The following is a 13,079-nucleotide window of genomic DNA, read 5'->3' as shown; positions in this document are numbered from 1 at the left end:
CTGGTCCCAGAACGTGCACCAAAACACAGCATATTCTGTTTGTGACATTTTATTGATGCTGGGGGGCAGGGAGGAAACCTAGAAGTGTATGTGGGGCCAAGGGGCCCCGGGTAGGGACAGGGCAGGTGTTGAGGCCTGGCCACTACTGGGCAGGGAAGACAGTGTTGCCACTGAATGCACAAGGGATGAGCTGCTGTCGGTACTCCAGGGGCAGGTGCCGCTCCACGAGCACATGCAGGGAGGCTTGGTCAGTGACCAGGCCCTGCCTGCAGCAGAGGAAGATGGAGAATGAGAGAATCAGCGCCAGCACTCCCACACCCAGCATCTCCCTGCTTCCATCCACTTACCTTCGCATCAGCAGCTCCAGGTCCTCTGGCCTCACAGTCTTGCGGCCAGCATGAGCAGCAAATACCTCCAGGTCGTCACAAAGATGCTTGAAATACTTGTCCAGGCTGCCAAGAAAGTAGGGGTAAAACAGTCTGTTCATGATCTGAGGGGTTCCTCTCCCCACCCCAAGTGTCAAGGACTCACCACTTCTCCACCATCTCCACAGCCTTCTTCTCCATGGGCATCTTAGCATAGAAGCCAAAGAGTTTCGCATAGTGGTTCAGTCCAGTCTTGTAGGGATCTTGACGGGGTCTGGAGCCAGGGATTCGGGGCTTGGGAGGAAGCCTGGCCGACAGAGGCTCCGGAGGCTCTGAAGGTAACCTGGGGGCAAGGAGTGAACAGAGTTAGCTGAACTGCTGCTACCTAAAGAGGCCGCTAATCAAAGATAAGTCTTGCTGGCTCCTGCCAAGACTAGGGCCCTTGTGCTCCTTGGCCAGGCTGGACCAACAGCTCCAACCATTTCTGGGGGGCAGTGGGGACAGGGGGCTATGTAGAAGCCTGGTCTTTCCCTGGGGCCCCAACCCTCCACAATCTGGACACAATGTGCCAGTCTAGCCTCATCATCATACAAACCAGTACTTGCTCAGGCCCATGATCCTCAGGCTTTGGCATGGACATTCCCCCTACTCAGCCCACTGCTGCCTGTCCCATTCTGCTAATCCTCCTCCAGGGAGCCTTCTCTGACTGCATACTAACCTAGGCACTTCCCCCCTGCCCAGGCTCCTCTAAGCCCCCGCAGGCAGGCACCAGGATGACAGATGTGCTCTGAGTGGGCCCCATCCAGCCCACCTTAGGGTGCTCTCCTGGGTAATCATTTACACACCTAAAGGAAGAGTGATAAGAGTGATAACTCTGTGGTACCCAATGCCAACCTCAGTACCTGCCCCCTTCCAAGAAGCCCATGTGGAACAGGGTCGTGGGATCTTACACTGCAGTGCTAGGCGGTGGAGCTGGCTGAAGAAACTGAAGTCGCCTGGCCCGAAGGAACTCTGGGGTGCTGGAGGCCAACCCTGGACTTGCTGCAGAGGAAGGGCAGGGTTACAGAGGGCACAGGCCTGAGCATCTCACTCAACCCTGAAGGCCCACAGCCTCCTTATCCTGTTCCTCGAGGGTTCCATCTAGCTCCAGGCAAGCAAGGGGCCCTTCAGAGTTTCCCTAGCCCAAGACCACCTGTGCCCAGAAACACAAGCCAGGTAAGCCCCTCCTCCAAGGCCAGGGACACAGCTGTCACTTACCCACCCACCCCCTGATCCCTGCACTGGGCCCCTTACCTGTTCTACCAGAGGTGTCTTCATCCCCTGAAGATCCTTCTGGCTCCTTGGCCTCGACAGCCCCCCAGGATCCCCCTGCTTCGGTCACTTCTACGTGTCCTTCAGGCTCTTCTGCTCTGGCGGATCCCTGTGCTTCTGCTGCCTTCTCCACTTCCCTCAAGCTTCCTTCCATTCCTTCCTCTGCCTCCTCACCTGCTCCATTCTGTAAGGGCCCTACTCCATCTTCTTCAGAGATATTACTGCTGACGTTCGGAAAGCCCAGAGCAAGGGCATCAACCTCCTCCACCTCTGCTGCCAGAAGCTGGGCTGGCTTCCCAGCACCTGAATCAAGGGGAGAGAATACAGGCTAGAAAAGCAGTAGGCCCGGGCTGTAGCTCTGAGAAAGGTAAAGATGGAGTAGTAAAACCCAGCCTAGCCCATCAAGGAGGGAAGAGGGCCAGAGGCAGCCCCAGGGTACTGGTTTGGAATCTCCTGGCCCAACACTGACTCTGCTCTTGGATGGAGGGATCAACAGCCCTCCAAAGGGACTCGGGGGTGAGGGGTACACATATGGGCCTGAAGAGGAAAAAACACCAATGCCAATTCTTGCTTAAGCTAGGCTTGGCTCCAGGTTGCGTGCCCCACATACTCACCGTTGTTCTGCAGCCCAAGCCCACTGCTCCATGTCCTGCGACTGGCAGCCCTCTCCACATCTTTAGCCCCAGAGTGAGAGCGGCAAGGCAGGGAGTGGTGCACACTGGGGGAACGGCCAACCAAGGGCTGGGAGAAGGGCTGGGTGTCCTCCAACACTGTGTCTGTTGGCAGAGTAGCAACAGGGGTTCTGAGGCTCTCATCTGGAGATCAAGGTCCAGTTGGCACTCAGTGTTTTGCACGCCCACCTGCGGCTCTGCTAGCCAGTCACCAGGGCCTGGGTAGTGGACCCACAAGCCTGCCCAAGTGGCCCTTAGAGAGAAGACTAAGCCCACTCTAAGCCTAATCTCCCTTCCACAGCTCTCCTTGCTTACCTTCTGCTCCTTAGCCTGGCATTCCCAGGCTCCATAGGTTGCCCCACCCAATCTGCTCACCCATGCCTCCATTCTCCACTTCTCATTCAGGTCCCTCTGCCTGCAACCCTTCTCTTATCCTGGTGAACTTGACTTGTCTTTTGGAATCAGGCTCCCAGGTCAGCTCTGACTGAACAGCTGATCCTGAAACCTAGCCCCTTTCAACCTCCCAATAAGCTCCAGCCACCATATCACACCCCTTTCCTACCCTCAGTCCTATAGCTCTTCAAGGATATGGGGTCCTGGAAGATACAGAGGGACTAAGACTGGGCCCCCGCAAGACAAGAGGCCATTTGCAGAAAGAAAGCAGAAAGTCCTCATAGACCTACTGGCCAGGCTTGCTCACTGTTCTTGACTCAAAGGAGAGAGAAGCAACCTTGGACTCAGCAGCACCTCCCATCAATCATGGGGGGAAAGCTTTCCCCACAGGGCAGAAGATGGAAATCTCAACGTTACCTGGAGGAGCCAAGGCCAGGGAAGTATCTCGCAGATCCTGCAAAAATGTACCCACATCTACAGCTCGGCGGGTAGGAGGTCTGCGGGCCAAACCAGGCCTCTTCACTGATTGTGGCTGCAGAGGTGTGGCGAAAGTCAAGTTGAGGGAGCTGATGGGAGGGACAAGGCACAAAGGAAAGTCAGGTACCTGAGGTCCAACCACCCTCCCCCACCCCAGGAGTCCCCCAGCTGCCCCGGTGCTCTCATCTCTTAGAACCCAGCCACCATGCTGTGAGCATGGAGCAGTTATGGCCAGATTGCATTCTAGTCAGCACCCCCTTCCCCAAGCCTCTCCTCCACCAACTCCCGGAACAGGCAACAGCACCTGGTGAGGGAAGAGGCATCAGCATTCCCATGAGGCTCTGCAAGAGAATGTAAAAAGAAACGATAATAAGTTAGCCAGGCCTCTCTCAGGCCTCCTCAGTCTCTCCAGAGGACAGAGAGGGTGGCCACAGGTGTTGTCCAGGACCTCACCTTGGGAGGGAGGCAGTCCCAAGTCCACTCCTTGCTGAAACACTGACAATCTCAGTCTCTGCTTCCTTCTGCCAAGAGCCAGCAGACCTGGAGCCAGGGTTGTTGGGGGCTCAAGTTCAGGAAGCTGCAGCTCCAGGCTACAAGGATGGAGCTTTTCTCAGACAAGCCAGGACACCCAACTCCGGCTCTTAGAGCCCCAAGAGGCTCCCTGACTAGTAATGCCCAGCAGCCTAGCCCAAGGAGGGAATTTACTGCACCTGCTCCGACCGCTTTCCCGTCTGGAAGCCTGGACCACCTGCGGTGCCGGCACTGGCTTCACCACTGACTCTGGCATTACGATGGAAGATTCTGGGGCTGTAGAAATAGCAAGGAGAGAGTGGAGCTGGCAGGGCAGGCTGCCCTAAATGAGAGATACCACAGGGCTGGTGCCTGATTCTCACTGCAGGCCAGTGCTCACTCACCAGTTAGTAAGATGTTCTTCATTAGAGTCCGGGGTGTCTGTTCCTCCAGGTGTCCACTGGCTTGAACATGGGCCAATCTGTCAATAGACTTTGGGTAAAAGCATCAAGCAATCAGTTTGTTCCTTTGCCTTGACAGTCCCTCAAGGTGGGCTCCAGAGCAGAGCTATAACTCAAGAGCCCCCGAAGGCAACCAGAGCCCTGTAGTGATCAGTGGGTAGGGCACTTACCCTGGCTCTATGAGAACAACGCCGGGCAGTCATCTTTGTTTGGCTCCTCAGCCTCCTAGAGGAAGGTGTTTGAAGCAGGGCTCTCTGGACACTGTGTAAAGAGCAGCAACTGTGAGAACTATGTAGGGAGGGTGAACTAGAGACGGGTCTTCGTCAGGGATCTTGGCTGAAGTCCTTTACCCTCAGGGACAGGGACCAGAAACCACTTGCCCTCCCACAGCCCTATTCCCAGTTCTATATCAACAGGGTTGTGGATGAAAGGGAGCCGAGGGGTATGGGAAGAGAGAAGGAATATGATGACCCAGCCAGAGAGAAGGGCTGAGGTGACTATGGCAGAGGTAGGGGTTAACCACACAGATAAGAGGAACAACTGGAAAAGTATCCATTCTAGACACTAAAACAATCCAAGAATATTTCAATATTTTTAAACCTTTTAAGTACTAGTCAGGGTCTGACAGCAACCTCCACATGGGTCACTCCAGCCCTACTCTCTCCAATCCAATCCCCTCTCAGATTCCAGAACCACATAAATGTTCCTCTGGCACAACTCCCACCTCATCACTCATAGGTCTAAAACCTATAATGAATGGCTTCCCATTGTCTATAAAGGAACTGCACTGCCCCAGGAAGTCAGCAGATGCCATCTTACACCCTCTCTGCACCATGAGCTCACCACAGCCCTCACCCACTGACACTCCCACCACGTCAGGCCAAATTCGCTGCTCTCTAGCAAAGCATCTTTCCAGTTCCTGCCTCCTGACTGCTACCCAGGCTATGCTCTGCAACTCCTTTCCCATCTTTCGGCTGGGAACAGCTTGGGAGACAGTTCAGGGCAGATGCCTGGACATACTCTGGAAAAAAACTGGCTTAGAGAACATAGCAGAGGTCCAGATTCTGAGCACCTATCCTTCGCTTCCAGAAGCGGACCCCCAAGGACGCCTGCATAATTGAGCTCTGAGGTCCCGAGCGGCCTGGAGTCTCAGGGGTGGGCGCACAAACAGCTGACCCGAGCCCAGCGAGGAGAAAGGAGCCTGTTCTCAGAGGCCTGGACTCTGCTCCTCTCCGAGACTCAGTTTCCGTCTCCAAACAGGGTCAGCTCTGGACCCCATCGCCCACTCCCTCTGGTTGCTCTTGTGTTGGGGCAGCGCCCTCACATACTCAGTCCGAGCACTCCGGGGTCGCCGCGGGGTGCGAGGATCCGCTGTATCCAGCACGCGCCGTAGTAGCGTGCGCGTCGTAGGCTCGCTGTCCCGGCTGTAGCTGTCCGCCATCGCCTCAGCAGCCAGCCCTCCCAGCCGCTTCGGTAGCTACGATAGCCGCCTTCCCGCCGCCACATTTAAGCCAACTCTCGCGATGCTGCTGAATTTAGGTCAACTCTCGCGAGGCTGCCGCACAGCCACACGGGAATTGCAGTTCTAGTCCTGCCGCCGGCTTCGCCCGGTGTGTACAGTGGTGGTAGCAAACGGGTTTTGCGGGCATCCTTATCTTGAGCCTGGGCAAGTATGTGCAGCCAGTCGAAGCCTCGGTTTCCTCACCTAAGGTAAGGTGAGGGTGATAACCACCTAATAAGGGTGTGTGTGTGTGTGTGTGTGTGTGTGTGTGTGTGTAATGGCTCAGTTAGATAATATTTAACTCAGGATCTGACAAGTAATAAGCCAGGTCATGAATAAATAGCAGTGACTATTTGTGAGAATGTCTCTCATTCTCATCTCCCTCTCCGAAGATGAGGAGAGACACATTTGGGCCAGGAAAAAAATACTGTATTCTATACGTGACCTGATCAGATTTGCATTTGCAAAGACCAATGTGTCTATAGGACCTATATCTATCACAAGAGATCAGTTTGCAGGCTCAGAGGCTAGTGGGCTGTTTGTGATGCAGCAGAGATGTTAAAATCTCCAAACATCAGCAATTTTGAGATGAATTCCGGCTCTCAAAAGTTCTGTTAATGCTGGAGACTCCATTACCATGTTTTCACCAATTGACAGCCCCCTGCCCCCTTTCTTACATTTTAATGGGAACTGAAATAGAACTTGAGCTCTGAGTTTCCTGTGGAGTTCTCCTTCATGCTCCTAAATTGTGTGTAAAGTTTCAGATACTGGCAGTGGCATGGGCATATTTGTGCTTATGTTAAAAAATAGAGCAAAGAAAAAATAAGATTCTTGCTTCTCAAAATTAGAGAACTGCAGAGGAAAATTATATCAATATTCCTCGTCATTTAGATCTGACCTTTGTGTTATCTGACTTAAATTGCTAGCCCTTTGCAGGCACATTTCCGCGATCACTATCAACCACCTAAGTGCAATATTTATTTATTATTTGTAAAGCTTTGGACTAGATAATATGGAAAAAACATAAAAAACTTTCCAAAACAATTTGAGAATGAGCTTACTTTTCATAGCATTATTTGTGTTTGCTTAGATTGTCTTTACTGTGTTTACATGATTGATTAAACTTTATATTTACTATTTGTCAAAAAAACAAAACAAAACACAGGGACTGCTCTGCTGGTGTAGTGGTTAAGAATCCACCTGCCAATTCAGAGGACATTTGAGCCCTGGTCCGGGAAGATCCCACGTGCTGTGGAGAAACTAAGCCCATGCACCACAACTACTGAGCCTGCGCTCTAGAGCCCGCAAGCCACAACTACGGAACCTCAGTGCCACAGCTACTGAAACTGGTGAGCCTAGAGCCCGCGAGCAACAACTACTGAAGTCTGCGTGCCTAGGGCCCGGGCTCCACAACAAAGAGAAGCCACTGCAGTGAGAAGCCCGTGCACTGCAACGAAGAAAAGCCCCCTCTTGCCTCAACTAGAGAAAGCCCACGTGCAGCAACGAAGACCCAATGCAGCCAAAACAATAATAATAATAATAAAATAATATTTTATAAATATTGTTTTAAATAATAAAACACTGGGGGAATTCCCTGGTGGTCCAGTGGTTAGGACTCTGCGCTCTCACTGCCGAGGGCCTGGATTCAATCCCTGGTCCAAGAACTAAAATCCCACAAGCCACGTGGTGTGGCCAAAAAACACAAGAAAGCAAAACCAAAAACGAACAATCAGAAAAACTGGGTTCACGGGGCCAGACCATGTGAGGTATCGCAGGTTCTGGAAAGGAGTTTGGAGAATATTCTAAATGCAATAGGCCACCGGAGGGATTTAAGCAGAGGTATTACATAATTATATTTTCTTTGGCAGCCATGTAAAGAACAGATTGCAGGGAAGGCAAGATTGGAATCAGGGAGACATGTGACAAAGGTTCTTGACTTTCTCCAGAGGTGACAAGATAGAAGGTGGGCAGGGCAGTGGGGGTGGGGAGAAAGCCAGGCATTGCATTCCAGACATTCTTTTGAGTGTAGAAGACTAAGTGTAGATTAAAGGTGATTTTATGTACTGGAAGGTAGTTTTGTTTTTTTTTAAATTAATAATTAATTAATTAATTGGCTGCGTTGGATTTTCATTGATGCGCAAGGGCTTTCTCTAGTTGTGGCTAGCAGGGGCTACTCTTTGTTGTGGTGCGCGGGGTTCTCATTGTAGTGGCTTCTCTTGTTGCGGAGCACAGGCTCTAGGCATGCAGGCTTCAGTAGTTGTGGCACACAGGCTCAGTAGTTGTGGTGCATGGACTTAGTTGCTCTGTGGCATGTGGGATCTTCCCGGACCAGGGCTCGAACCCGTGTCCCCTGCATTGGCAGGTGGATTCTTAACCACTGCGCCGCCAGGGAAGTCCCTTTTTTTTTTTAAACATCTTTATTGGAGTATAATTGCTATACAATGGTGTGTTAATTCTGCTGTATAACAAAGTGAATCAGCTATACATAAACATATATCCCCATATCCCCTCCCTCTTGCATCTCCCTCCCACACTCCCTATCCCATCCCTCTAGGTGGACACAAAGCACAGAGCTGATCTCCTTGTGCTATGCGGCTGCTTCCCACTATTTTACATTTGGTAGTGTATATATGTCCATGCCACTCTCTCACTTCATCCCAGCTTACCCTTCCCCCTCCCCGTGTCCTCAAGTCTGGAAAGTAATTTTATAGAGCATAACTTTCAATGTTCTGTACATAAAGAAATGACATCAGTTTGACTTCTCACCAACATTTTTTTAGTAAGGTAGGTCTTGAGACTGGTAGGAGTAGAACCGTATCAGTAACTGTATGACAATGAAAATACATAATAACAGATGCAATGACCTTTGCTGAATTTTATCCCTACTGCACACATTTCATAAACATTTAAACATATAACGAAGTGTGTATTCATGTTTTTACACTTGTATAAATGATTCACCCAAATGAATGCACATCTTTCACCATGGGCTACACATACTAAAGAATGCATTTCTGAATTTGAAGGGGTTCAAGCTGTGGACCTCAGTTTGCATTGGCCAGGAGGAATGGTTCTGTGAAATCCACACAAATAACCAAGGGTCACATTGGTTGTAAACAGAAATGCAGTGGTAATGTTTGGGTGTTGGGACCAGAAAAATAGTTTTTTTCCCCATTGTCGTGTATGTTTCTAGAACATTTTAAGTATGGGTCTGTTTTACAATAAAGAATAACAAACTTGGACTTCCCTGGTGGTGCAGTGGTTAGGAATCCGCCTGCCAATGCAGGGGACACGGGTTCGAGCCCTGGTCCGGGAAGATCCCAGATGCCGCGGAGCAACTAAGCCTGTGCACCACAACTACTGAGCCTGCGCTCTAGAGCCCGCACGCCACAACTATTGAAGCCCGCCCACCTAGAGCCCGCGCTCTGCAACAAGTGAAGCCACCACAGTGAGAAGCCCACGGACCGCAACAAAGAGTAGCCCCTGCTCGCCGCAGTTAGAGAAAAGCCCGTGTGCGGCAACAACGACCCAATGCAGCCAAAAATAAAAAGGAATAACTAAAAAAGTGACAGTTAACTTGGAGTGCTTTTGCAAACTTTTAAAAGGCCCGATCTATTTTGTTTTTATATCAAATAATTAGAAATAATATATAAACTAGGCTTCGAATTCATACCCGTGGTCTGTAATCAGAAGAGAAAAAAGTGAGGAGGGAGAGTCAGGAGAAAGGGTGAAGAATGGCAAGAAGTGGGAGAAACGGGGAACTCGGCAAAGGAGGGCTAGCTTACAGGTAATTCTCCTGGACGACTGCCTGGCCTCCTCTCTGGTTTTCCACAGCTTCTCTTGCCCTTTAGAACACTTTCCCCAAGGAAGTCGAGGGAGTGGGGAGGTAACTTGTTACAATACAAATCCTGTCCAACCTCTCGTTTAACACCCCTCCAACAGTTCCCAGTCACCAGCAGAATAAAATCACAAATCTTTTAACTTGGCCCAGTTTGGTATCTTTCGGAGCTTCTGTTATTCTGGCTACTCTTGAGGATCCTTAAGGGCAGAGCCTAGCTCCTTCCTGCCTCAGGTTGTTACAGGCTGGTTCCCGGGCAAAAACCAGCGACTCCTCCCTAACCAAGCTTTTCGTGGATTTTTTCGTCCTGGGCCTCCACCTCCTACTTTTCCCTCTCCCTTGTTGATTTTGTTTTTTTGGAGCGTTTATTTCTGTGATTAGACATCCATTAGTGTGCATTCATTCACATCTATTATCCAAAAGTCTGACCCTCATCCCTCTATAGTCAGGCCAGGTCGGTATGGTTCCTGCAAGGTTCCCAACTCCCTGCACTATGCTCGGCGCACAGTAGGCGCCTAGTGATGACTATGTTTAGGTCAATAAGACAGTCAAGGCAAGCGGCATCTGAGTCCGGGGAGAGTTTCCAATGCAGACAGAAGGGCTCCCTGAGGTCCTCTGGGGCGCTGAGGCTTAGGTCCTTCCTCCCCTCCCCCGCAGGAATGCCCTGGACTCAGCAGCTCAGGGTTGGGGGACCGCTTCCGGCGAACAACACAACCTCGTCCGAATCCTGGTCGGCTTGCAACCCGACCTTTCCCTTAGGCGGCGCTCCAGGCCGCAGCCGCCAAGTTTAACGCAAGGCATTGCGGGATTTGTAGTTTCCGTGGGCACAGGCCCAGGGCGCTTGCGCACTGGGGAGACGCGCGCCGCCCGACCCCCTCCATCAGGATTCCAGGTCCTTGCGAAGGGCGCTCCAAGCGACAGAGTTCCGACCGAATACGCCTCTCTAGTCCACCGAGGGTGAGCCGTGTAGGGGAAGAGTCCGCTCTACGTGGGCTGTCGCGGTGCCTTGCAAATAGGCCGGAACAAGCGCTCCCCCGCTCCGGAAGTGAGCGGCTTCTGCCGCGGTGCATTGTGGGGGGCGTAGTCCTCTTTCCCAGGCGGTCGTTCGCGGCGTCCCTGGGGCCCACTCTGGAGCGCAGGCGGGCGGCTGGGCGGCTGGCTCGGCGCGGGCCGACGGGAGGCGTATTCTGGGCACAGGGCGCCGGGCCAGGCCGGCCGTGCCGGGCGGCAGTAGTGGGACGCCGCCCAAGGCCTCGCGCGGTGCCGCCCGTCGAGGGGCGGGCGGCGGCATACAGACCGGGCCGTCGAAAGGCTCAGAAGGCCGGTGGGCCGGGCCGGGCCGCGCGGCGCAGCCATGCCTGGCTTTACGTGCTGCGTGCCAGGCTGCTACAACAACTCGCACCGGGACAAGGCGTTGCACTTCTACACGTTTCCCAAGGACGCTGAGCTGCGGCGCCTTTGGCTCAAGAATGTGTCCCGTGCCGGCGTCAGTGGGTGCTTCTCCACCTTCCAGCCCACCACGGGCCACCGTCTCTGCAGCGTTCACTTCCAGGGCGGCCGCAAGACCTACACGGTGCGGGTCCCCACCATCTTCCCGCTGCGCGGCGTCAACGAGCGCAAAGTAGCACGCAGACCCGCAGGGTCCGCAGCCGCCCGCCGCAGGCAGCAACAGCAGCAGCAGCAGCAACAGCAGCAGCAGCAACAACAGCAGCAGCAGCAGCAGCAGCAGCCGTCGCCGTCCGCCTCCACTGCCCAGACCGCCCAGCTGCAGCCGAACCTGGTATCTGCTTCTGCGGCTGTGCTCCTCACCCTTCAGGCTGCTGTGGACAGCAGCCAGGCTCCGGGATCCGTGCCTCCGGCGCCCACCACTCCCACGGGAGAAGATGTGAAGCCCATTGACCTGACGGTGCAAGTGGAGTTCGCGGCCGCAGAGGGCGCAGCCGCCGCAGCCGCTGCGTCGGAGCTAGAGGCTGCTACAGCAGGGTTGGAGGCCGCCGAGTGCCCCATGGGCCCCCAGTTGGTGGTGGTCGGGGAAGAGGGCTTCCCTGATACTGGCTCCGACCACTCTTACTCGTTGTCGTCAGGCACCACAGAGGAGGAGCTCTTGCGCAAGCTGAACGAGCAGCGGGACATCCTGGCGCTGATGGAGGTGAAGATGAAGGAGATGAAGGGCAGCATCCGTCACCTGCGTCTCACCGAGGCCAAACTCCGTGAGGAACTACGCGAGAAGGATCGGCTGCTGGCCATGGCTGTCATCCGCAAGAAGCACGGAATGTGAACGAGTCCCCTTTCGGCCTTCGGGACTCCCAGACTCCTGCCAGCTTAGGGGGACCTGAGGCCGCCGCTGTTGAACTCCCTCATACTCCTGGGGCACTGGTTGGCAGTACTGAGCCTTAGGGCAGCTGAACTCTTTTGCTGGTGACCAAGCACCGTCTCTTGTTTCCTCCTGAAGCAAGGTCCTGAAGTCTGGGATCTCAGACTCTGCACTGGTGACACCAGCAATTATGACTTTGTCTACCCCTCCCTACCTTCACTCCCCAACCCCAAGTTTATGTTGCAGATTCTGGTTAAGCAGAGGCTTCAGAACCACTGAACTTGAAACTTATCCCCTAGGGATGCAGGCGAGATGCCCAAGGACTGTGGCTTTGGGAAAACAACTAAACATTGAGTTTGGCCGGCAATCAGAGACAGCTCTTCTGTGTGTAGTGATAAGAGATCCAAGTAACATCAGTTCTACTTTTTGTGCTTTTCCTTCCCAGGTGCAGCCTGTGATTCTGATGGGGACTGGCAGATCTGTGCCTCTGCCTCCTAGGACCTCCCTCCCAGGAGGTCATCAACAAGGGGATCTAGGTGACCTGTTGATGGAGATCCAGCTTGCCAGGGACTTAGGTCTATCCTGTTATGTTTGCTACTGGTTACAAATTCTATTTTCTGTACAATTAGTCAGACTAAAGTTTTCACTGTGTTTGTTTGGCAAAACAGATTAAACAGAAAGTAAGGTTTTTATTTGGGTTTCGCCAATTTATTTTTATGAGGACTCAGCTAAGGGTCCCTGAGACATGGGGAGATGGACTTCCTGATAGGCCTCCACCTTCGCCGCCTTAGGTCTCAAGGACCAGGCTGACCCTGAGAGTAGAGATGCTTCAGTGACTAGGTTTCTCCATAAAGAGGCCCTAAGCACAAGGACCCTGGCCTCATAAGGTCTTTGCAGAGTTCCAGCTCACCCCGAAGAGTTTGGAAATTGCACCAAATGGTCCTGGTTTGTCCATGGGTTAGCTCCCTGTGTCCTTTCAACTGGGAGAAGGAGCGACTGAGAACTAAACTGAGTTGTGGCAGCCCACTTCTCTGAGGGTTTTGAATTCCTTAAGAATTTTCAGCTGGAGTTGAATTTTGCTCACTATTATCGCCCTTAGGCCTAGTATGGTGTCTGGCACACATGGGTATTGCAGTTACTTAAATCAGTGAAGACCGTAGCTGGAACCAGCCATGGACTCTTATACAGATACCTTTGACTTTGGTACACTTTCATTGTGAAGGAGGTGGATCCATAGA

The 13,079-nt window shown here is 52.7% G+C and overlaps 2 protein-coding genes across 2 annotated transcripts; one reads left to right on the top strand and one right to left on the bottom strand.

The window, feature by feature from the left end:
- Positions 1-33: 33 nt before the first annotated feature.
- Positions 34-5,699, bottom strand: CENPT (centromere protein T). Its single transcript, XM_081217773.1, has 13 exons — positions 5,517-5,699; positions 4,359-4,449; positions 4,132-4,219; positions 3,928-4,024; positions 3,671-3,807; positions 3,522-3,558; positions 3,158-3,306; positions 2,291-2,452; positions 1,659-1,979; positions 1,316-1,406; positions 532-708; positions 348-452; positions 34-266 (listed from the first exon to the last, which is right to left on the bottom strand). Exons 1-13 carry the CDS (start codon positions 5,627-5,629, stop codon positions 143-145), a joined length of 1,692 nt encoding a protein of 563 aa, XP_081073899.1. The 5' UTR covers positions 5,630-5,699; the 3' UTR covers positions 34-142.
- Positions 5,700-10,410: 4,711 nt separating this feature from the next.
- On the top strand, positions 10,411-12,533 carry THAP11 (THAP domain containing 11). The gene has a single exon (XM_081217794.1). The coding sequence runs from the start codon at positions 10,882-10,884 to the stop codon at positions 11,803-11,805; it is 924 nt and encodes a 307-aa protein (XP_081073920.1). The 5' UTR covers positions 10,411-10,881; the 3' UTR covers positions 11,806-12,533.
- Positions 12,534-13,079: the final 546 nt, after the last annotated feature.

Source organism: Mesoplodon bidens (genome assembly GCF_964165515.1).
Source record: "Mesoplodon bidens genome assembly, chromosome: 18".
In the NCBI taxonomy this organism is placed as follows: Eukaryota; Metazoa; Chordata; class Mammalia; order Artiodactyla; family Ziphiidae; genus Mesoplodon; species Mesoplodon bidens.
This window is presented reverse-complemented; position numbering and strand designations above follow the sequence as displayed.